Source organism: Oncorhynchus mykiss, chromosome 21 (assembly GCF_057628025.1).
Source record: "Oncorhynchus mykiss isolate SJ-2025 chromosome 21, ASM5762802v1, whole genome shotgun sequence".
Taxonomy (NCBI): Eukaryota; Metazoa; Chordata; class Actinopteri; order Salmoniformes; family Salmonidae; genus Oncorhynchus; species Oncorhynchus mykiss.
The window spans coordinates 2,256,507-2,280,998 of record NC_143042.1 but is presented as its reverse complement, the minus strand read 5'-3'; the positions used below and the strand labels follow the sequence as shown (position 1 = coordinate 2,280,998).

The 24,492-nt window shown below is 45.8% G+C and overlaps 2 protein-coding genes across 2 annotated transcripts in view; one reads left to right on the top strand and one right to left on the bottom strand.

Moving 5' to 3' along the window:
• The first annotated feature begins 674 nt into the window (after positions 1–674).
• LOC110531911 (coiled-coil domain-containing protein 146) overlaps positions 675–24,492 on the top strand; it is a 71,360-nt gene continuing 47,542 nt past the window's right edge. Inside the window, exons 1-8 of the mRNA XM_090213416.1 lie at positions 675–883; positions 2,524–2,763; positions 14,851–14,933; positions 18,219–18,428; positions 21,171–21,228; positions 21,841–22,017; positions 22,731–22,804; positions 23,117–23,344. Of these exons, the coding sequence (XP_090069542.1) occupies positions 2,602–2,763; positions 14,851–14,933; positions 18,219–18,428; positions 21,171–21,228; positions 21,841–22,017; positions 22,731–22,804; positions 23,117–23,344 (992 nt within the window). The 5' untranslated portion in view covers positions 675–883; positions 2,524–2,601. The remainder of the gene's footprint in view (positions 884–2,523; positions 2,764–14,850; positions 14,934–18,218; positions 18,429–21,170; positions 21,229–21,840; positions 22,018–22,730; positions 22,805–23,116; positions 23,345–24,492) is intronic.
• On the bottom strand, positions 5,909–11,675 carry LOC149972935 (fibroleukin-like). Its single transcript, XM_090213427.1, has 3 exons — positions 10,660–11,675; positions 7,800–7,999; positions 5,909–7,241 (listed from the first exon to the last, which is right to left on the bottom strand). Exons 1-3 carry the CDS (start codon positions 11,564–11,566, stop codon positions 6,735–6,737), a joined length of 1,614 nt encoding a protein of 537 aa, XP_090069553.1. The 5' UTR covers positions 11,567–11,675; the 3' UTR covers positions 5,909–6,734.

Below are 24,492 nucleotides of genomic sequence, written 5' to 3'. Positions count from 1 at the left end.
AGATCATAATGAATATGATTATATAGACAGGGGGACCTGATCCTAGATCAGGAGTCCTACTCTGAGACGCTCTCTGAATACAGGCCCTGGTCTCAACTCCAGAGTGTTCAAATTAAATTGCTTCAGAGTAAATAAACATCTTTATATATCTTTATATATATATATATATATATATCTCACAAAAACCCATTGTCTGGACCTAAACTCTCCAGACTCAACAGTTCTTGGTGCAATCCATAACAATCCTTAGAGTTATTTCCTGTGTATGTATATGCCTCCTACAGAGGATGCCTCCAGGACAGGGGTTGGTTGGCTTGGTTCAAATGACGAGCAGACTTTGATGATGCTCTCACTACACGATTTCTTTGCCCTGCTCTGCGGACTGCAGGACACAAAAGTTATCACAGCTCAGCTTGTAGAGAAAATTCTCTGTACTCATGATAATGAATACTTGGCGCCCTCTGCTGGAATTTAGCTGTCTGTTTGTGCCTGCAAGCATGCGATTCAATATGATCAATACATTTTTCTAATCGACAAATAAACACAGTGCGTGCACTGTTTTAATTCAATAATTCAAATATAGTTCGTATTTAACCTGTCTTATTGCCTCTTTGCTGTTTTTAAAAGTTTAAAAACAGTTTTTTCAGTCTTGCTGAAAAGGATGTTGGGATGTCGTTGTTATGGCAACGTTTTCAAGGCATTCAACAAAACAGAGAGGCTGAGATTTACTGAAGCATTTTGTTGTTTAGCTAGCTAGCTAGCTGACAACAACATTTACAAATAGCTCTACGGCTCTACCTCCCAGAGCTAACTTTTATGGCATAATGCTGGATCATTATTTTGACAAACTTGGAGTCACAGGTGAATAAAGGGACTGTTACAGGTAAGAATAACAGAGTGTAAGTGTAACAGTTAACGTTAGCTACCTATAGCTATTTCTTCTTTCCCCAGTTAGTTTACACGAGCCTGGTCAAATAGTTGTAACTAGTAGTTAACTTTAGCAGTTTTGAGTAGGAAGCGAATTTTTCGGTCCTGTTGGGCTAAAATGATTCATTCGTATCATCTAAATCCAATGCCCTCCAGCCGGTAACGGTATATCACAGATAGAGAACAATGATCATTGACATTGCACCTTGCAAATGAACACACAGTGGTGCGCGTCTAGAAAAGGGAGTTAGGATTGGAAAAGGTTCATTTGGAGCCCTGAACACAGGCCTAGTCTCCAGTTGAAACGGGTTCAATAGCCTTTCTACCAGTATTTATTGTATACTTATTAGGCCTAACAATTCGGCAAAAATGTGTTGATTCACGTTAGTTGACACTCAACCAAATGTTAATCAAAACTAGACATTGAGCTGACGCCTGTGCTCAGTGGGAAGTAAGTCTGGAGAGGATAGTGACTATACTTACTGTAAGAGGCCCACTGGGCCAGCAGCCATGGTTTAGAGGGGTCCAGCAAAGCAGCTGGGTTTAGTATTTTCTGTAGGTTCCAGAACACTGAGCTGTGTCCCAAATGGCACCCTATTCCCTATAGTGGACTACGTTTGACCAGGACCAATGCGTCCCATATGGGGCCTCATCAAATGTACTACACTATAGGGAATAGGGTGCCATTTGGGACACATTCTAGGTCAAAGACTGGAGCTGGAGGCTATGAGGGTTGCAGCAGTCTGTCTTTCATCAGTGTAATGTAGAGTGGATAGAATACACAAGGCTAAGATTTTGTATATTTCTGCAAATACTTTGCAAAGCCAATAAATGTAAAATAATCTTGTAAATGACTAGTAGTTACGAAATTGTCTAGTGCTCTTCTTCTTTAGAAGATCATGAAAATGCTTACTAATCCTGTCTGTCTGCTGTCTGTCTGCTGTCTCTGTCTGTCTGCTATCTTCTCCCTACTGTCTCTGTCTGTCTGCTGTCTCTGTCTGTCTGCTGTCTCTGTCTGTCTGCTATCTTCTCCCTGCTGTCTCTGTCTGTCTGCTGTCTCTGTCTGTCTGCTGTCTCCGTCTGTCTGCTGTCTCTGGGTGTCTGTCTGCTGTCTCTGGGTGTATGTCTGCTGTCTCTTGTCTGCTGTCTGCTGTCTCTGTCTGTCTGCTGTCTCTGTCTGTCTGCTATCTTCTCCCTGCTGTCTCTGTCTGTCTGTTGTCTCTGTCTGTCTGCTGTCTGTCTGCTGTCTCTGTCTGTCTGCTATCTTCTCCCTGCTGTCTCTGTCTGTCTGCTGTCTCTGTCTGTCTGCTGTCTGTCTGCTGTCTCTGTCTGTCTGCTGTCTCTGGCTGTCTTGTCTGCTGTCTCTGTCTGTCTGCTGTCTCTGGCTGTCTTGTCTGCTGTCTCTGGCTGTCTGTCTGCTGTCTCTGTTTGTCTGCTGTCGCTGTCGGTCGGCTGTCTCTGGCTGTCTGCTGTCTCTGTCTGTCTGTCTGTCTGTCTGTCTGTCTGTCTGTCTGTCTGTCTGTCTGTCTGTCTGTCTGTCTGTCTGTCTGTCTGTCTGTCTGTCTGCGGTCTCCGTCTGTCGTGTGTGTCTGTCAGCGTGTCTGTCTGCTGTCTCTATCTTCGTGTCTGTCTGCGTGCGTGTCTGTCTGTCTGCGTGTGTGTGACAGGGCCACCATGAGCCAAGCTGGGGAGCAGACCAACCCACCCAGTGGAGGAGGTGAGGAGGAGACTACTCCTTTATCAGCCCTGGCTCCTGATGCTGCCCTACAGGAGGAGAGCCTGGCCCTGGGCCCCACTCACGTCTCTGCCAGCCCAGCCTTCCAGTGCTTAGACCAGGTAACACATACTCTTTTCACGCTACTGAGACAAACCGAGCCGAGCTGACCCCTACTGGGCTGACCTAGTTATTCATACACCATAGTTGCTAGAACTCTGTCACCATGACCAGTTGAAACCAGAGGTCTCTTCACAGTCCCCAGGTCCAGAACAGAGGCTGGGAAACACACAATATTAAATAGAGCCATGACTACATGGAACTCTCTGCCACCACAGATAACACTTTACGGCATGACACGGACTGTGAAGACAGACTGATATTTTGATGCATTTTGCATTGTAATATGCATTGTAATATGTATTGTAATATGTATTGTATTGTGTATTGTATTATGTATTGTAATATGTATTGTAATATGTATTGTAATATGTATTGTAATATGTATTGTATTGTGTATTGTAATATGTATTGTATTGTGTATTGTAATATGCATTGTAATATGTATTGTATTGTGTATTGTAATATGCATTGTAATGTCTATTGTATTGTGTATTGTATTATGTACTGTATTATGTATTGTATTGTGTATTGTAATATGTATTGTATTGTGTATTGTATTATGTATTGTATTATGTATTGTATTATATATTGTATTATATTGTATTATGCATTGTATTATATATTGTATTGTATTATATATTGTATTATATATTGTATTATGTATTGTATTATCTAATGTATTATATACTGTATTGTATTATATATTGTATTGTATTATATGTTGTATTATGTATTGTATTATGTATTGTATTATATATATTGCATTATGTATTGTATTGTATTATGTATTGTATTGTATTATATGTTGTATTATGTATTGTATTATGTATATTGCAGTATGTATTGTATTATATATATTGTAGTATGTATTGTATTATATATATTGCATTATGTATTGTATTATATATATTGCATTATGTATTGTATTGTATTATGTATTGTATTGTGTATTGTATTGTGTATTGTATTATGTATTGTATTATGTATTGTATTATGTATGTGATAGGGGGTTGGGATACCACTGTGATACAGTTTGTGTTTGTCTCGCCTGTCTATCTCCAGGTAAATGCACTAGCTGTGGGTTTCTCTGGATGGGAGCGTCTGCTGAATGGCTAAATTGTAATGTAAATGTAGTGCTATTTATGTATATTATGGCTTTTATTTGTTGTGTTGTTTCCTGTTGGGACCCCAGGAAGAGTAGCCGTTGCCTCGGCAACAAGTAATTGGGGATCCTAATAAATAGTAAATACTAAAAAAACATCAGCCAATCCTGAACCCTTATGAAGGGAAAATGAATAAAACATCAGCCAATCCTGAACCCTTATGAAGGGAAAATGAATAAAACATCAGCCAATCCTGAACCCTTATGAAGGGAAAATGAATAAAACATATAGGCTAGGTCAGGTATATTTGCCTGCTGATGGTTGACAGATATACGCTGGGTCGGTGCTATTTGCCTGTTGATGGTTGGCAGATATAGGCTGGGTCAGGGCTATTTGCCTGCTGATGGTTGGCAGATATAGGCTGGGTCAGGTCTATTTGCCTGCTGATGGTTGACAGATATAGGCTAGGTCAGGTCTATTTGCCTGCTGATGGTTGACAGATATAGGCTAGGTCAGGTCTATTTGCCTGCTGATGGTTTGCAGATATAGGCTGGGTCAGGTCTATTTGCCTGCTGATGGTTGACAGATATAGGCTGGGTCAGGGCTATTTGCCTGCTGATGGTTGGCAGATATAGGCTGGGTCAGGTCTATTTGCCTGCTGATGGTTGACAGATATAGGTTTGGTCACGTCTATTTGCCAGCTGATGGTTGACAGATATAGGCTGGGTCAGGGCTATTTGCCTGCTGATGGTTGACAGATATAGGCTGGGTCAGGGTTATTTGCCTGCTGATGGTTGACAGATATAGGCTGGGTCAGGTCTATTTGCCTGCTGATGGTTGGCAGATATATGCTGGGTCAGGTCTATTTGCCTGCTGATGGTTGACAGATATAGGCTGGGTCAGGTCTATTTGCCTGCTGATGGTTGACAGATATAGGCTGGGTCAGGTCTATTTGCCTGTTGATGGTTGACAGATATAGGCTGGGTCAGGTCTATTTGCCTGCTGATGGTTGACAGATATAGGCTGGGTCAGGTCTATTTGCCTGCTGATGGTTGGCAGATATAGGCTGGGTCAGGTCTATTTGCCTGCTGATGGTTGACAGATATAGGCTGGGTCAGGGCTATTTGCCTGCTGATGGTTGACAGATATAGGCTGGGTCAGGGCTATTTGCCTGCTGATGGTTGACAGATATAGGCTGGGTCAGGTCTATTTGCCTGCTGATGGTTGGCAGATATATGCTGGGTCAGGTCTATTTGCCTGCTGATGGTTGACAGATATAGGCTGGGTCAGGTCTATTTGCCTGCTGATGGTTGGCAGATATAGGCTGGGTCAGGTCTATTTGCCTGCTGATGGTTGACAGATATAGGCTGGGTCAGGTCTATTTGCCTGCTGATGGTTGACAGATATAGGCTGGGTCAGGGCTATTTGCGGGCTGATGATTGACAGATATAGGCTAGGTCAGAGCTATTTGCCTGCTGATGGTTGACAGATATATAGGCTGGGTCAGGTCTATTTGCCTGCTGATGGTTGACAGATATAGGCTAGGTCAGGGCTTTTTGCCTGCTGATGGTTGACAGATATAGGCTGGGTCAGGTCTATTTGCCTGCTGATGGTTGACAGATATAGGCTGGGTCAGGGCTATTTGCCTGCTGATGGTTGGCAGATATAGGCTGGGTCAGGTCTATTTGACTGCTGATGGTTGACAGATATAGGCTGGGTCAGGTCTATTTGCCTGCTGATGGTTGACAGATATAGGCTGGGTCAGGGCTATTTGCCTGCTGATGGTTGACAGATATAGGCTGGGTCAGGTCTATTTGCCTGCTGATGGTTGGCAGATATAGGCTGGGTCAGGGCTATTTGCCTGCTGATGGTTGACAGATATAGGCTGGGTCAGGGCTATTTGCCTGCTGATGGTTGACAGATATAGGCTGGGTCAGGTCTATTTGCCTGCTGATGGTTGACAGATATAGGCTGGGTCAGGGCTATTTGCCTGCTGTGTTTCATGCGGGATATGGATAACAAAACATTCAGTACTCGGTGCAAATCTGTAAAAAGTTTATTCATGTTTTTATATAAAAAGTAAATACTTTTTTGAATAGGACAATAGAAGGTGAACGAAAAAACGTCTAGTGTACATACAGTTCTATACATCAAGCTACATAATCAATTATTCTATTCAAATATACCTACACTTTAAACCTTTTCATACAAGCCGAAATACTCCATCTTTTAGTTTTAAACTTCTCTGTGGTCAACTTCTCAACCCCAATACAATGCTTTTTATTCCGAGTACAATACTTTTTGGGCTACTCATCTTAGGCTATCACTGTGTACTGCATGAACATACAGTCCATATATTAGTTATGTAAAAGCTATCATACTTTCAAAAATAAATACTGTACATTTCCTCCTTGAACTTGGGGCCTTTAGTTTCCATGCTGCTTAGCCTGTCTAGATGAGGATGCAATGCAATGACATAACGCTAGGTGGCAGTATTATACAGACAATGGAGTTACAGATGTCTGGAAACAGTTGCAGTGCCTGCAGTCAACCAATGTAATTATTCTGCAGAAAGCAAACATATCTGACTCCATTTTGTTGCTGTTGTTAGTTCAGTGGCACATGGTATGTTGTTTGACCGATAGCCAGACATTTCCTATGACTGTGATATCATACGTTTGTCTTCGGTGGAGACTTTTCCAACCTTTTGAAGATTTCATTGCTGTTTTATTACCGGGAACCCAGGTGTCTCAGACTGTCTCTGAACCGTGTGGTTAAACTTGACAGTGGGAGGCAGAAAGGTCAAAGGAGCAGAAAGTCAAGAAGAAAAAAGTATTTCTGATCTTTCCGGTCGTTTCCGTTCTCTTTTACGGAGCGTAGTTCTTTGGCCGTATCATCATTTTGACCGTCTTGAAGGCCTGCCTGTAGTTGGTGGGGTATGCTTCACTAGACATGTTGTGCCATGTTCCCCAGAAGATGCCGTTCCTCACGCCCTTGTATCTCTTGTGGTAGTATTTCCCATTGAGATTGGCTGACATGCAGGCGTCAAACCACCAGCCAGAGCTGTAGTACGCGCCGCAGTTCCCTGACGGGTACATGTCGTTGTCCCTGTCTGGCGTGGTGAAGAACTTCTGGTCGTGGTTGAAGTGCTGGTTCATGTGCAGCGCGTTGCCGGCCGTGCCACTGTACCCGCTGATGGAGAGGCGATACCTCAGGAACTCGTTGGCTACGTAGAACTGGTCGAACTTGGCATACTCCCGCACCCCTTGGAAGTCCTCCAGTTCGATGCGCAGAACCATGTCCTTGGCCTTGGTCAGGAGGTGGATGCGGTCGTTGCCCAACCAGAACTCTCCCCGGGGGTCACCAAATCCCCTCTAGAGAGAGAGAGGGCAATGGCAGGGAGAGAGAGAGAGAGACAGAGAGAGAGAGAGGGCAAGGGCAGGGGGAGAGAGAGAGAGAGACAGAGAGAGAGAGAGAGGGCAAGGACAGGGGGAGAGAGAGAGAGAGAGCAAGGGCAGGGGGAGAGAGAGAGAGAGGGCAAGGGCAGGGGAGAGAGAGAGGGCAAGGGCAGGGGGAGAGAGAGAGGGCAAGGACAGGGGGAGAGAGAGAGAGAGGGCAAGGGCAGGGGAGAGAGAGAGGGCAAGGGCAGGGGGAGAGAGAGAGGGCAAGGGCAGGGGGAGAGAGAGAGAGGGCAAGGGCAGGGGGAGAGAGAGAAAAATGTAAAGGTCTGTGTCAGAGGAGTCAAATCTGTCCCAAATGGCACCCTATTCCCTACATAGTGCCTGGTCAAAGGTAGTGCACTATATAGGGAATAGGGTGACATTTGGGACACAACCTCATGTTTTCCCTGATTCTCACAGGCCAGCAGGCCATTACATGGAATGTTACTGACCACGGTCTGTCACAGAGTTTTGTCAAATGGGTTTATTAACCTTGTACTCAGCCCAGGAGCGGTTGAAGCTGACGGTGCCATTGAGGCGCTGCTGCACCAGGGTCCAGCCGCCGCCGAACGACTCCATGTCGCAGTAGACCTGGAACGTGCCGTTCCTGGGGTCTGGCGTGACCCGGTAGACGCCGTTCCTCCTCTCCTTTAGCATGTTGTAGTCAGAGCAGTCCTTGGGAGCGATGATGACTGTTGTGAGAGAGAGACAGAGAGAGACAGGGCAGGGGGAGGGAGAGAGAGAGAGAGACAGGGCAGGGGGAGGGAGAGAGAGACAGGGCAGGGGGAGGGAGAGAGACAGGGCAGGGGGAGGGAGAGAGAGACAGGGCAGGGGGAGGGAGAGAGAGACAGGGCAGGGGGAGGGAGAGAGAGACAGGGCAGGGGGAGGGAGAGACAGGGCAGGGGGAGGGAGAGAGAGGGCAGGGGGAGGGAGAGAGAGGGCAGGGGGAGGGAGAAAAAGGGCAGGGGGAGGGAGAGAGAGGGCAGGGGGAGGGAGAGAGAGGGCAGGGGGAGGGAGAGAGAGGGCAGGGGGAGGGAGAGAGAGGCAACGGTCAGTGTCCGAGGAGTAAAGAAAACACTGTTTCCCTCAAAGCACAAGCCTCTCACAACCCAGCAGCCATTGCATGGAATGTTCCTGACTTTCAGCCCCAGAATGTTCCTGACTTTCAGCCCCAGAGCTGACTGAGCGAGTTGAACCACGGCCGTCACTGTTTTCATATAAGGGGAGGACAGCCTTGTCAAAACGTGGGAACGTGTCAAATGGGATTAACCAAGGCTGCTGGAGAGCCTGCCAGTCCCCACTGTGTGTGATGATAATGCATCCTGACAGACACTTTTGGAGCTTAGAGACCCTGAGTTTTGGAAAGTACCGCCAGTCGACTGCTCAGGATAGGAGCCTAGGAAGCATGAGAGAGGAGTTGAGTTAGCAGAGCACAGAAGAGGACAGAGCAGAGCACGGAAGAGCAGGCTGTTTGTGCGTGTGTGTGAGTCTCCGTATCTCCCCCCTGTGGGCAGTACTCCTATCAAAGTCTGCCCATATGTGATAGTATTAGTGGTTCTCAGAATATGGGCGCCAGGCTGTGACTGACCCAAATATAACAGTCCGTCAGACAGATGGACAGACAGCCATGCAGACTGATAAAGGGGATTGACAGCAACAGAAGAGCAGCTGTATTATCAAGGAAGTATGCAGAGACATAAAACCCTCATCTGGAAGTAACATCGTCCCAGTGAAAAGCTTGTGCATTCTCACATTACAGGCAAACAGTTCCTTTAATTCCTACAGAACAAGGCTTGGGACATTAGATGAAGCTTAATAAAAGTGTTTATAAATGAATCGAGAACATGATTCAGTTAAATGATCCGAAGGTCGACTCCCTCGATGTATGTCCGCGAACACCTTCAAATCCAATCAGAGACAGGAAGCACACTGTTTAGTTTAACTGTGAATTGGGGCTTAATGATCCGTTACAGAGCTGAGATTGTGAGATGTCTGACTGCTGACGTTCTGTTGTCGTTGAGCCGACAGAGAGTTTCTCATATCAAGATAGAAACGTAGCCAGTAGAAAGAAGGCTGTGTCAACAACAGAACCTACAAGCACTACTGCACTTTGATACTGGATGCTCCCGACTCTTACTGAAAACACTTTATATTGCCTGTTTCTCCATAATCTTTACATGAATCACTTCTGACATTATCTTGTCAAGCTATCCAGAGTCATTTGCAGAGCTCTTATACGAAACATGACAGATTAATCTAAGACAAGTACTTCTACATAGTGTTCTGATCTCACCATGACCAACTGTCGGAATGCAACACATTGCATCATCTTGTTGGCAAGTGTAATAAAGGAGGTAGCTGTTTACACCATGACGTTAACACTGTGTAACACACACTCAAAATGTCAGAATATCTCACACTCAAAATATCAGAGTATCACACACTCAAAATGTCAGAATATCTCACACTCAAAATATCAGAGTATCACACACTCAAAATATCAGAATATCCCACACTCAAAATATTAGAGTATCACACACTCAAAATATCAGAATATCCCACACTCAAAATATCAGAATATCCCACACTCAAAATATCAGAATATCCCACACTCAAAATATCAGTGTCCCACACTCAAAATATCAGAATACCTCACACTCAAAATATCAGAATATCTCACACCCAAAATATCAGAATATCTCACACTCAAAATATCAGAGTATCTCACACTCAAAATATCAGAATATCTCACACCCAAAATATCAGAATATCTCACACTCAAAATATCAGAGTACCTCACACTCAAAATATCAGAATCTCTCACACTCAGAATATCCCAATGAGTTTTGAAAGATAAAGTGTGATGAAACAATGTAATTCCCTGGTACAGTAGCAGTGTTAGTCTAGGACCGTGCATAAAGAAAGGGTGATGATCTGGAGTTAAACCTGCAACTCTCCTTTTGATACGGCAGAGTACTCACACTCAGTACAGAGGGCTGGCATACTGTACAGTACTGATACAGCAGAGTACTCACACTCAGTACAGAGGGCTGGCATACTGTACATTACTGCATGCAGTGCGTGAAAGCCTGGTTTTATAATAAGTCTGTCTGGCTGATGCTTAGAGGAGAACAATAGGTTAGCAATAACACGAGACTAGAGGAGCTTCTATAAGAGAACAGGGGGGGCTATTTTCAATAACACTCACACTGAGGGAAGTTCTGCACTTTACAGAAAAATTATAGTTTAGTAATAACAGAGCGTTTTGTAAATCCCTTAAAGGTTATACAGAATTTTCCTGTCAAATTGTCAAGAACCTATTTGGTTAATTAAAGAGAGTAAATAGACGTACACTGAGGAGAGGGCTGGACGGCACACTGGTGGTTACAGTTGTTACTGAGCTTGTTGATCACTCCAGTGATGTTCTCCACCTTGCTGTCCACGATGGCCTCCACGTTCCTCATGTTGATCAGGCTTAGTTCCTCTAGACGGCCCTGCAGAGCCGTGATCTGTCCCCGTGCGTTACGCAGGCTGTTGGACATCTTGTTCATCTTCACCTGCATCTCAAACACAGAACCGCCGGTAGAGACGGTGCCTTTGCCAGTACCAGAACCGGTGCCAATGCCATCCCCATCAGGCCCTGTGTTGGTTCCCCCGTCTCCTCGTTCCTCCTTACTGGTGCTAGACTGTATTTCCAGAAACCCTGGTCCCGTAGCGGGACCCCCTGCTGCCTCCCCGCTGTCCCTCTGCAGGCTCTGGTCAGCCTGCTGCCGGCACTCCTGACAGTCCCTCTTCAGCCGGTTCACCGTCTCCTTCAGGCTCTGCAGCTCCTTCATGGTCTTCTCCAGCATCCTGAACTGCTTGGGCAGCTGGATGGTCAGTGGAGGCAGGGTGATCTGGTAGGGGCAGTCGTCCTCTTCTCCACACTGGCCAGAAGGCTTCATCCTCACAGGGCAGCCCCCTGAAACCTCTCCTGTAGCAGCCTTATCCTGAACCTTATCCCATCTCTGGGCTCTGTCTCCTGGCTCTGCTGCGGAGCTCCATGGGACTGCCAGCATAAGAGTGGTGGAGGCCACAACACACAGCACGAACAGCCTCATGGTGTGTGTTTTGACTGAGTGTGTGTGCGTGTCAGTGAGTGAGTGAGTGAGTGTGTGTTTCTCAGCTACGCAGTCAGAGAGAGAGAGAGCGGCATGAGAGAGCAGCCTGCAGGAGAGTGAGCGCAGGAGACTGCCTCCTGCCTGAGATAGTTGTGTCATTAATATCAGGGGAGGGAGGGAGGGGTGGGAGGGGCTGTGTTGCGTAATTCCACCACTCCATACCAGCAGCAAAGTCAACCATTTAAAGAGAGAGTAGGAAGGCAGAGTTCTGACTGAGCTGCAGTCCTTTAGAAGTCAGCCCATTTCCCTGAACAGACAAGTGAGTCAGTACAAAGGAATTAACATTCTCTCCTGAGTCAGTACAATGGAAGTGAGTCAGTACAAAGGAATTAACATTCTCTCCTGTAGGTTTTGAAACCTCTTGTTGTTTTGCTGTTTTGTGTTCTTGGATATTTATCCTGAACTAGGACACTAAGCCCTTTATGAAGTGGTAGAAGTGGTCGGTTTGAGGGTCTTAGAGGGTTGATACTAGAATCACCTGAACAGAGAGAAAGGCTATGGTCCTACAGTGCACTTGTTTAATCTCCAAACTCCAATCTCAGTGTTGCTGTGGATCAACACCATGTGTCTCTTTCCTTCTTAACTCTGGTCTCGTTGCCATGACAGTTTTAGATTCAATGTATGAATATGACATCACCACAACTGTGGAATACATAGCATCTTCTCTCTGCCACGATGAGTTGTTCGCTTTTCCTACTGATGGACTTTGTGGTGGGTTGTGGGATTCCTGTAAAGTGGGCTATAGCTCTTCACAGGCGGGAAGTCATATTGAATGAAACACAGTAAGGTGTTTCATTCAGGATTAGTCATATTGAAAGTGATGCAATATTTGCAATTCAAACCCTCTATTGAAACTCACGTTATACACCTTAGTTTTGGGTCAAAGGTGAGATGACTCTAGAGCCCTGAAAGATAAACAGAACAGCTCAAAATCCTGTAGCAGGCTGAAACTGGCAGTGCCACAGGGCTCTGTGTGGTGGAGGTCATGGGTCAACGTCAGCCATCATGTGATCAGGAAGTATTGTCCCTCTGAGCCAGACGGGCTACACATTAACGAGTCCTCCTCACCTGCAGGAAAATAACTTGACTTTACGAATAAAGTGACTGTTATTGTTATTCCTTCCATATCTATGGAATAGTTTACTGTCCATGACTCATCCTTATGAATATTGTAACTGTCTGGAACTCTATATAACTGATATGGTAACTGTTATTGTTATTCCTTCCATATCTATGGAATAGTTTACTGTCCATGACTCATCCTTATGAATATTATAACTGTCTGGAACTCTATATAACTGATATGGTAACTGTTATTGTTGTTGTTGAGAATTGAAACTTTTTGACTATCCATTCCTTTAAGTGGCTCCCAGCCACTGAACGAGAAACTGTCTTTATTTTTACTGAGGAAGGGAAAACCATAGAGCTTATAATTTACCTATTCAAATCAAATCAAATCAAATGTATTTATATAGCCCTTCTTACATCAGCTGATATCTCAAAGTGCTGTACAGAAACCCAGCCTAAAACCCCAAACAGCAAGCAATGCAGGTGTAGAACCTATTCCATGTTGGTTGAACAGAACGGGCAGAGTTACAGTACCATGCAGGCCTGGATCTCCTCTCTAACAGACAGAACTGTCAGAGTTACAGTACCATCCAGGCCTGGATCTCCTCTCTAACAGACAGAACTGTCAGGGTTACAGTACCATCCAGGCCTGGATCTCCTCTCCAACAGACAGAACTGTCAGAGTTACAGTACCATCCAGGCCTGGATCTCCTCTCTAACAGACAGAACTGTCAGAGTTACAGTACCATCCAGGTCTGGATCTCCTCTCTAACAGACAGAACTGTCAGGGTTACAGTACCATCCAGGTCTGGACCTCCTCTCTAACAGACAGAACTGTCAGGGTTACAGTACCATCCAGGCCTGGATCTCCTCTCTAACAGACAGAACTGTCAGAGTTACAGTACCATCCAGGTCTGGATCTCCTCTCTAACAGACAGAACTGTCAGAGTTACAGTACCATCCAGGCCTGGATCTCCTCTCTAACAGACAGAACTGTCAGAGTTACAGTCCCATCCAGGCCTGGATCTCCTCTCTAACAGACATAACTGTCAGGGTTACAGTACCATCCAGGCCTGGATCTCCTCTCTAACAGACAGAACTGTCAGAGTTACAGTACCATCCAGGCCTGGATCTCCTCTCGAACAGACAGAACTGTCAGAGTTACAGTACCATCCAGGCCTGGATCTCCTCTCTAACAGACAGAACTGTCAGAGTTACAGTACCATCCAGGCCTGGACCTCCTCTCTAACAGACAGAACTGTCAGAGTTACAGTACCATCCAGGCCTGGATCTCCTCTCTAACAGACAGAACTGTCAGAGTTACAGTACCATCCAGGCCTGGACCTCCTCTCTAACAGACAGAACTGTCAGAGTTACAGTACCATCCAGGCCTGGATCTCCTCTCTAACAGACAGAACTGTCAGAGTTACAGTACCAACCTATCTATACCTGTAGTCCTATGTGTGTCTCTACACCTGTAGTCCTATGTGTGTCTCTACACCTGTAGTCCTATGTGTGTCTCTACACCTGTATGACTGTGTGCAACCAGCCCCAGGTCAATAATACATTATTCTATACCTTCGTTATTCTCCATGTTCCTTTTAAGACATGGGGTTTTCCAGGATGAAGTCATTAGAACGTTTCACAGTGTGGTAGTTCAGTCTGATCTAAGACAATCACCTAAAACATCAGTGATGCACACACATGTTGACTGTTTGATGTGTCTTTCATCGTTCCAACCATCACAGCCTGGCTCTGTGAAGATCAGCCTGGCTCTGTGAAAATCAGCCTGGCTCTGTGAAGATCAGCCTGGCTCTGTGAAGATCAGCCTGGCTCTGTGAAGATCAGCCTGGCTCTGTGAAGATCAGCATGGCTCTGTGAAGATCAGCCTGGCTCTGTGAAGCTCAGCCTGGCTCTGTGAAGATCAGCCTGGCTCTGTGAAGATCAGCCTGGCTCTGTGAAGATCAGCTGGATAAAGAGTTTTCTCGCTGAATAGCAACTGAATTGCGTTTAGGGATGTGGAGTTCTGTTTTTGTTCCTTTGTAGTTGAAGCAAACACAGATGTTCTGTAGCGTTGGCACGGTGATAAACACTAGAGAGGTGGGGGTGGGGGGGGGGGGGGGGTGTAAACAACAGACTTGTTTACAGCCACTGGAACCATCTAATCTGTGTGGTTGAGTTTTTATTTGACATGTGCAAGGAGAGCTAATCGCTCTGTGGTCAGATGGAGAAACATGGATGGCTTCCCAGATGCTGATTCTGGTCCACGGCTTTAGGCAGATGATTATTGAAAGAAGGATTTTGTTCTCTCGTAGCTGTTCTCTACTGGGAAGATCAGCGGAACCAAAGCAGCGAAGCTCAAAGCCAGTTTCAGCCTGCTCCATGACACCTTGAAAAGGTAAGTGATCTCATCTCTCCCTGTCCATAGACGCTCCTTACATGTTTACATGGATAACACAAGCCACTCTGTATGAGGACTGGACTGGACCTGTGCCATATTATTGACCCATCAGTACCTGTTTAACTTGACCCATCAGTATCTGTTTAACATGACCCATCAGTACCCATCAGTACCTGTTTAAAATGACCCATCAGTACCTGTTTAACATGACCCATCAGTACCTGTTTAAAATGACCCATCAGTACCTGTTTAACATGACCCATCAGTACCTGTTTAACATGACCCATCACTACCCATCAGTACCTGTTTAAAATGACCCATCAGTACCTGTTTAACATGACCCATCAGTACCTGTTTAACATAACCCATCAGTACCTGTTTAACATGACCCATCAGTACCTGTTTAACATGACCCATCAGTACCTGTTTAAAATGACCCATCAGTACCTGTTTAACATGACCCATCAGTACCTGTTTAAAATGACCCATCAGTACCTGTTTAACATGACCCATCAGTACCTGTTTAAAATGACCCATCAGTACCTGTTTAACATGACCCATCAGTACCTGGTTAACATGACCCATCACTACCCATCAGTACCTGTTTAAAATGACCCATCAGTACCTGTTTAAAATGACCCATCAGTACCTGTTTAACATGACCCATCAGTACCTGTTTAACATGACCCATCAGTACCTGTTTAAAATGACCCATCAGTACCTGTTTAACACGACCCATCAGTACCTGTTTAAAATGACCCATCAGTACCTGTTTAAAATGACCCATCAGTACCTGTTTAACATGACCCATCAGTACCTGTTTAAAATGACCCATCAGTACCTGTTTAACATGACCCATCAGTACCTGTTTAAAATGACCCATCAGTACCTGTTTAACATGACCCATCAGTACCTGTTTAAAATGACCCATCAGTACCTGTTTAACATGACCCATCAGTACCTGTTTAACATGACCCATCAGTACCTGTTTAAAATGACCCATCAGTACCTGTTTAACACGACCCATCAGTACCTGTTTAAAATGACCCATCAGTACCTGTTTAAAATGACCCATCAGTACCTGTTTAACATGACCCATCAGTACCTGTTTAAAATGACCCATCAGTACCTGTTTAACATGACCCATCAGTACCTGTTTAAAATGACCCATCAGTACCTGTTTAACATGACCCATCAGTACCTGTTTAACATGACCCATCAGTACCTGTTTAAAATGACCCATCAGTACCTGTTTAAAATGACCCATCAGTACCTGTTTAACATGACCCATCAGTACCTGTTTAACATGACCCATCAGTACCTGTTTAAAATGACCCATCAGTACCTGTTTAACATGACCCATCAGTACCTGTTTAAAATGACCCATCAGTACCTGTTTAACATGACCCATCAGTACCTGTTTAACATGACCCATCAGTACCTGTTTAAAATGACCCATCAGTACCTGTTTAACATGACCCATCAGTACCTGTTTAACATGACCCATCAGTACCTGTTTAACATGACCCATCAGTACCTGTTTAAAATGACCCATCAGTACCTGTTTAACATGACCCATCAGTACCTGTTTAACATGACCCATCAGTACCTGTTTAAAATTACCCATCAGTACCTGTTTAACATGACCCATCACTACCCATCAGTACCTGTTTAACATGACCCATCACTACCCATCAGTACCTGTTTAACATGACCCATCAGTACCTGTTTAACATGACCCATCACTACCCATCAGTACCTGTTTAAAATGACCCATCAGTACCTGTTTAAAATGACCCATCAGTACCTGTTTAACATGACCCATCAGTACCTGTTTAAAATGACCCATCAGTACCTGTTTAACATGACCCATCAGTACCTGTTTAACATGACCCATCAGTACCTGTTTAAAATGACCCATCAGTACCTGTTTAACATGACCCATCAGTACCTGTATACACTGAATATACAAAGCATTATGAACATGATATTGTTTCCATGACAGACTGAACAGGTGAATCCAGGTGAAAGATATGATACCTCATTGATCCACTTCAATCAGTGTAGATGGAGGGGAGGAGACAGTTTAAATAAGGAGTGTTAAGCCTTGAGACAGTTGAGACATGGATTGTGTCTGTGTGCCATTCAGAGGGTGAATGGGTAAGACACAAAAAGTGCCTCTGAACAGGGTCTAGTAGTAGGTACCAGGAGGACCGGTTTGTATTGAGAACTGCAACGCTGCTGGGTTTTTCTAACTCAACAGTTTCCCGTGGGTATCAAGAATGGTCCAGCACCCAAAGGACATCCAACCAATTTGACACAACTGTGGGAAGCATTGGAGTCCACATGGGCCAGCCTCCCTGTGGAACTCTTTAGACACCTTGTAGAGTCCATGCCCCGACACATTGAGGCTGTTCTGAGGGCAAAAGGGGGTGAAACTCAATATTGGGAAGGTGTTCTTATTGTTTTGTAGACTCAGTGCATAACTACCCTCGGACGCCTAGTTGAGGTGAAAGTCTGGTCCCTACCAGCATCTGTGTCTGTGTGCCACTAGGACCTGTGTGATTCCCCTCCTACCTGAGGGTGATGAGCTGAGCCAGCTGACCACATCTCTGCCCTGTCATATGACCCATAAGTACCTGTGTCTGTCTGTGACTCCCATCTCCACACCCCAGCTCTCAGCAGTCAGAGACCTGTCTGTGTCTGTCTGTGACTCCCATCTCCCCACCCCAGCTCTCAGCAGTCAGAGATCTGTCTGTGACTCCCATCTCCCCACCCCAGCTCTCAGCAGTCAGAGATCTGTCTGTGACTCCCATCTCCCCACCCCAGCTCTCAGCAGTCAGAGATCTGTCTGTGTCTGTCTGTGACTCCCATCTCCCCACCCCAGCTCTCAGCAGTCAGAGATCTGTCTGTGTCTGTCTGTGACTCCCATATCCACACCCCAGCTCTCAGCAGTCAGATATCTGTCTGTGTCTGTCTGTGACTCCCATCTCCACACCCCAGCTCTCAGCAGTCAGATATCTGTCTGTGTCTGTCTGTGACTCCCATCTCCACACCCCAGCTCTCAGCAGTCAGAGATCTGTCTGTGTCTGTCTGTGACTCCCATCTCCCCACCCCAGCTCTCAGCAGTCAGAGATCTGTCTGTGACTCCCATCTCCACACCCCAGCTCTCAGCAGTCAGAGATCTGTCTGTGTCTGTCTGTGACTCCCATCTCCCCACCCAGCTCTAAGCAGTCAGAGATCTGTCTGTGTCTGTCTGTGACTCCCATCTCCCCACCCCAGCTCTCAGCAGTCAGAGATCCGGCTGCTGCAGGAGGCCAAGCGGTTCAGAGCAGAGCTGGAGCGCCAGCAGAGAGATCTGGAGACGGCTGAGCAGTTCCCTGAGGGGCCGGACACAGAGGTCAGCCGTATGAGACAGCAGCTCCTCAAGTTCCACAACGACCTGCGACAGGCAGAGGAGAGGGACTACCAGATTAACTACCAGCTAGAGTGGTGAGGACACACACACTGACTAGAGCCTAGCGTAGAGAGAGAGAGAGATTGTCTGTCTGTCTGTGTGTGTGTGTGTGTGTGTGTGTCTATCTGTCTGTCTGTGTGTGTCTGTGTGTCTATCTGTCTGTGTGTCTATCTGTCTGTGTGTCTGTCTGTCTGTCTGTGTGTCTATCTCTCTGTGTGTCTATCTGTCTGTGTGTCTGTCTGTCTGTGTGTCTGTCTCTCTGTGTGTCTATCTGTCTGTGTGTCTGTCTGTCTGTGTGTCTGTCTGTCTGTGTGTCTGTCTCTCTGTGTGTCTATCTCTCTGTGTGTCTGTCTGTCTGTGTGTCTGTCTGTCTGTGTGTCTGTCTCTCTGTGTGTCTATCTGTCTGTGTGTCTGTCTTTGTGTGTGTCTGTCTCTGTCTGAGGTTAAGGCTATGCCCAGCTCTTGAGCCACTTTAGTCCAGTTAGTCCTGGAAGTGGTATGTGCGGCATGTAGCCTAGGGGTAAGAGCGTTGGGCCAGTAACTGAAAGGTCACTAGTTCGAATCCCTTAGCGACAAAGTGAAAAATCTTCCATTGTGCCCTTGACAAGGCACTTAACCCTAATTGCTCCAAGGTTGCTGTTGATAATGGCTGACCCTGGCTGTGACCCCAGTCTCTGAGGGTGTCTCATGCAATAAACACATTTCCATTTCACACACGCGTATAATGAAACAGGACAAATATAACCCAATTATTCATTATTATTAGGTGTGCCTCTGGCTCTAGCCAGCTGTGTCACTAGTTTTCTCCACTTGTTCTCAACAACACTCCTGTCCTTGTGTCCGAAAGGTCAAGCACGCCTCCGAAACACAGCACGGAAAAGAACGCCGCTGTCCTCTCTCTGCACAACACACACAGTTAGAAAGGCCACGGAGAGGCCATTGGAACATTGCTTAGCAACTGATGAAACAAGCTTGTGTAAAAAACCAAGAAAGAGGACATGAAAGGAAAGGTCTCTTCATCAGTCATTTAATCAGCAAGGACTAGAATACGGCTATGGCTGTCCCAAATGGCACCCTATTCTCTATATAATGCACTACATTAGACCAGGGACCATAGGGCTCTGGTCAAAAGTAGTGCACTACATAGAGATTAGGGTACCATTTGAGACGTACACTATGATTCACCAGGGACGGGGCCTAGAACACATTGTTCCTGAAGATATGACCTTCCTATCTGTGGGTAAATGATATACACATTGTTCCTGAAGATATGACCTTCCTATCTGTGGGTAAATTATATTCACATTGTTCCTGAAGATATGACCTTCCTATCTGTGGGTAAATGATATACACATTGTTCCTGAAGATATGACCTTCCTATCTGTGGGTAAATGATATACACATTGTTCCTGAAGATATGACCTTCATATCTGTGGGTAAATGATATACACATTGTTCCTGAAGATATGACCTTCCTATCTGTGGGTAAATGATATACACATTGTTCCTGAAGATATGACCTTCATATCTGTGGGTAAATGATATACACATTGTTCCTGAAGATATGACCTTCCTATCTGTGGGTAAATGATATTCACATTGTTCCTGAAGATATGACCTTCCTATCTGTGGGTAAATGATATTCACATTGTTCCTGAAGATATGACCTTCCTATCTGTGGGTAAATTATATACACATTGTTCCTGAAGATATGACCTTCCTATCTGTGGGTAATTGTTGTTCCTATTGTTAAGATGATAAGGCCTACAGCAGTAATTGAAATATGAGGCTAAATGAAAACCATTGCCTACATTGCATTCTGACTAGATGTTGTAATGAACTCGGCTGTCTCTTGTTGTATATTATCTTGTGGATGCGTATAGCCCTGACAGTCCGTTTGGCAGCCTCCTCTCTTCCCCTGGTGAACTACCCTCCATACGACAGACAGATGCTCACTGGGAAGATATGTCTTCAGATGTGCAATGTTAAGCCCTTGATCCCAAGCCAGACAGATAAACAGGAATTCAACTGTCAGTCATTTTAGCTTCAAATGCATTATTTACAGATGACCAGGAAGCAACACAAGTGCTGTGAAAGTAGCCTGGAGGGCTGTCTATCCACCCAGCAATTTCTCACTGAGGATATTTTATAAGTGTCAGGAATGTAATATCTACCACTGGACTTACATACCTGAACCCTGTTAACAGTTGACCTCAGTTGAACCTTCCACATAGTAGCAACCATTGTTTCACTCAGATGTTGCCAAGAAACTCTCAGAATTTGACCAACACTTTTCTGAAAGCAATACATATTTTCAGTATGGCTACATGGCTATATTTCCCTGCCTGTTTTTATCAACTGAGTTACAGTAGAACCCTGGTCGTCTGTCCTCCACCACTGTGTTAGGGGGTTGAGCTAAGGCTGAGGCAAGGTTACTTGAGCCTATTGCACAGCCACTTGCTTCTTAAGCTTGGCGTCAACGTTGGTCACTTTTTCATCTTCTCTGTATTTCTGAGAATTTATGTTCAAGTTCCTTCCTCTTGTTCCTTCCTCTAAATCAGGGGTGTCGACATCGTTCCATGGAGGTCCTAGTGTCTGTGGGTTTTAGGTTTTTCTTTTCAATTAAGACCTAGACAACCAGGTAAGGGGAGTTCCTTACTAATTAGTGACCTGAATTCATCAGTCAAGTACAAGTGAAGAGTGAAAGCCTGCAGACACTCGGCCCTCCGTGGAAGGAGTCTGACACGTGCTGTAAATGATGCCGTGTCTGTTTACAGTCTCACAGAAGAGAAGCTTTGCCTGGAGAAAGAGTATGAGTCTCAACCCAAACCAGTTGTAAGTATCTCAGTGCAACAGTCACAGATTCATCTCCCGTTGATAGTCATTCACGTGATCTGTCCCATCATACACCTGTCACCACAGCATGGCATTTCTTCATGTCACCTATAGCAGTAAATCCCTCATTTAGAAGCAGAGAAATGACACACACAGTGAGAGGACAGAGAAACAGACGGTGTCTTCGCCTCGAGGCATCCTTGTCCAAATGCTTGATTGATGAGGCTGGCTTCTTGACGGTTCAGTCTCCTCGTTGTCACTGGGTTGTGGTACCATACATGGTTCTGTGTCTACCACTAAGAGAGGCCCGATCATTGATCTAATGATATTTTACATTACTCCTTTAATGAACTTGTTATTACAGTTGGTTTGGTTACAGTTAAATAGTAGTTACTTTTTAACACCCAGTACAGCTACACTATAATCACATGGATGTATATAATCAGACTCCCAGGAAAGTCACGACCCAACTATTACCTTTGATATCCCCTTCAAATAGCTGGCACAGTACTGTGTGTGTGTCCATGATTTGCACTTGCATGAATGTGTATTTGTGTCAATGTTGATGTATTTTGTATGTCCCACAAGCCATTGCTCCTGGTGTGTCCTCAGGAGCTGGAGAAGCGTGCGAAGGCCCTGAAGGACAGCAGTGAGGAGCTGAGGAAGGAGGTGTCTCAGAGGAGACAGGAGATACACAGCCTGCTGGAGGACATGGAGGCCAGACACAAACTGATGACCAGGGAGCAGAGAGAACTGGACCACAAGAAGGACAGCATAGTAAACAACCAGGTGACAGGTTGGAGAGGACAGAGGGTGGGTAGAGGGTGACAGAGGGAGGGTAGAGGGTGGGTAGAGGGAGGACAGAGGGAGGGCAGAGGGAGGCAGAGGGTGGTAGAGGGAGGCCAGAGGGAGGACAGAGGGAGGGCAGAGGGAGGACAGGGGGAGTGGCAGAGGGTGGTAGAGGGAGGGCAGAGGGAGGGCAGAGGGTGGTAGAGGGAGGGCAGAGGGAGGGCAGAGGGTGGTAGAGGGAGGGCAGAGGGAGGGCAGAGGGTGGTAGAGGAAGGGCAGAGGGAGGGCAGAGGGAAGGCAGAGAGAGGCAGAGGGTGGTAGAGGGAGGGCAGAGGGAGGACAGAGGGAGGGCAGAGGGAGGACAGGGGGAGTGGCAGAGGGTGGTAGAGGGAGGGCAGAGGGAGGGCAGAGGGTGGTAGAGGGAGGGCAGAGGGTGGTAGAGGGAGGGCAGAGGGAGGACAGGGGGAGTGGCAGAGGGAGGACAGAGGGAGGGCAGAGGGAGTGGCAGAGGGAGGACAGAGGGAGGGCAGAGGGTGGTAGAGGGAGGGCAGAGGGAGTGGCAGAGGGAGGGTAGAGGGAGGGCAGAGGGTGGTAGAGGGTCAGTCTTGTGTTTAAAACAACATAGAGAAGGGCATTATCTACCATTGAAGTAGAAGAGCTCATTAGTCTTCCTATAATGTCCTTCTCTACGGTGTGTTGTCTTGTGTCACCAGGCTGAGTTGGCCCAGCTTATGTCTGTGCCTGGCCAGTTGGGGAAGGAGATTGAGAGGATCAACAGGAAAAAGATGTACGTAAGATGTGGCTGGCTATGAATTCATGTATTGGTGATGTGCTATACATAACCTTCATAACTAACTCTGTAGCTACTAAGCAGGAAGTAAGGCCATGTTCATGAGTCATGGAAGGGAGACTCCCAACATAAATCTTGAACCAGTCCAAGGTTTTTGGGGCACCTACCAAGAGTAAACGGCTAACCCTACAGACCAATGTCTCTGTCAAAACTGTCTGGAATGACGTCTTTGCAGGCTGTTTTGCTCGCTGGGTTAGGCCTACAGTCTACCAGCCTGGTGTCATGTATGTCTTCCTCTGTGGTGGCCAGGGAGGTTGAGAAAAGTAAGGCGGCCCTAGACGAGCAGCTGTCTGAGGTGGCGGCTCTGCAGAAGATGACGGAGGCCCGCTGTCGCTCCCTGGAGGAGGAGAAGAGGGAGGTGAGGAGGCAGGTGGAGGGGCGCAGGGCACACCTGGAGGCTGCCGAGAGGGAACACAGCATGCTGCAGAAAGAGCAGGAGATGACCAAGGAGAAGGAGGTCATTATGATGGGACAGAGGTACAGGACTGGCGGCAGACAATGTCCATGTATCTAGAGCAGCATCTGTATGCAGCGATAGTACATACAGTTGAAGTCGGAAGTTTTTCACAATTCCTGACATTTAATCCTAGTAAAAAATTCCCTATCTTAGGTCAGTTAGGATCACCACTTTATTTTAGGAATGTGAAATATCAGAATAATATAATTATTATTGTTATTATTATTATTTATTTTAGCTTTTATTTCTTTCATCACATTCCCAGTGGGTCAGAAGTTTACATACACTCAATTAGTATTTGCTTGCATTGCCTTTAAATTGTATAACTTGGGTCAAACGTTTTGGGTAGCCTTCCACAAGCTTCCCACAATAATTTGGGTGAATTTTGGCCCATTCCTCCTGACAGAGCTGGTGTAATGAGTCAGGTTTGTAGGCCTCCTTGCTCGCACATGCTTTTTCAGTTCTGCCCACACATTTTCTATAGGATTGAGGTCAGGGCTTTGTGATGGCCACTCCAATACCTTGACTTTGTTGTCCTTAAGCCATTTTGCCACAACTTTGGAAGTATGCTTGGGGTCATTGTCCATTTGGACCAAGCTTTAACTTCCTGACTGATGTCTTGAGATGTTGCTTCAATATATCCACATCATTTTCCTCCCTCATGAAGCCATCTCTTTTGTGAAGTGCACCAGTCCCTCCTGCAGCAAAGCACCCCCACAACATGATGCTGCCACCCCCGTGCTTCACGGTTGGAATGGTGTTCTTCAGCTTGCAAGCCTCCCCCCTTTTTCCTCCAAACATAACGATGGTCATTATGGCCAAACAGTTCTATTTTTGTTCCATCAGATCAGAGGACATTTCTCCAAAATGAACGATCTTCGTCCCCATGTGCAGTTGCAAACCGTCGTCTGGCTTTTTTATGGCGGTTTTGGAGCAGTGGCTTCTTCCTTGCTGAGCAGCCTTTCAGGTTATGTCGATATAGGACTTGTTTAACTGTGGATATAGATACTTTTGTACCTGTTTCCTCCAGCATCTTCACAAGGTCCTTTGCTGTTGTTCTGGGATTGATTTGCACTTTTCGCACCAAAGTACGTTAATCTCTAGGAGACAGAACGCCTCTCCTTCCTGAGTGGTATGATGGCTGCGTGGTCCCATGGTGTTTATACTT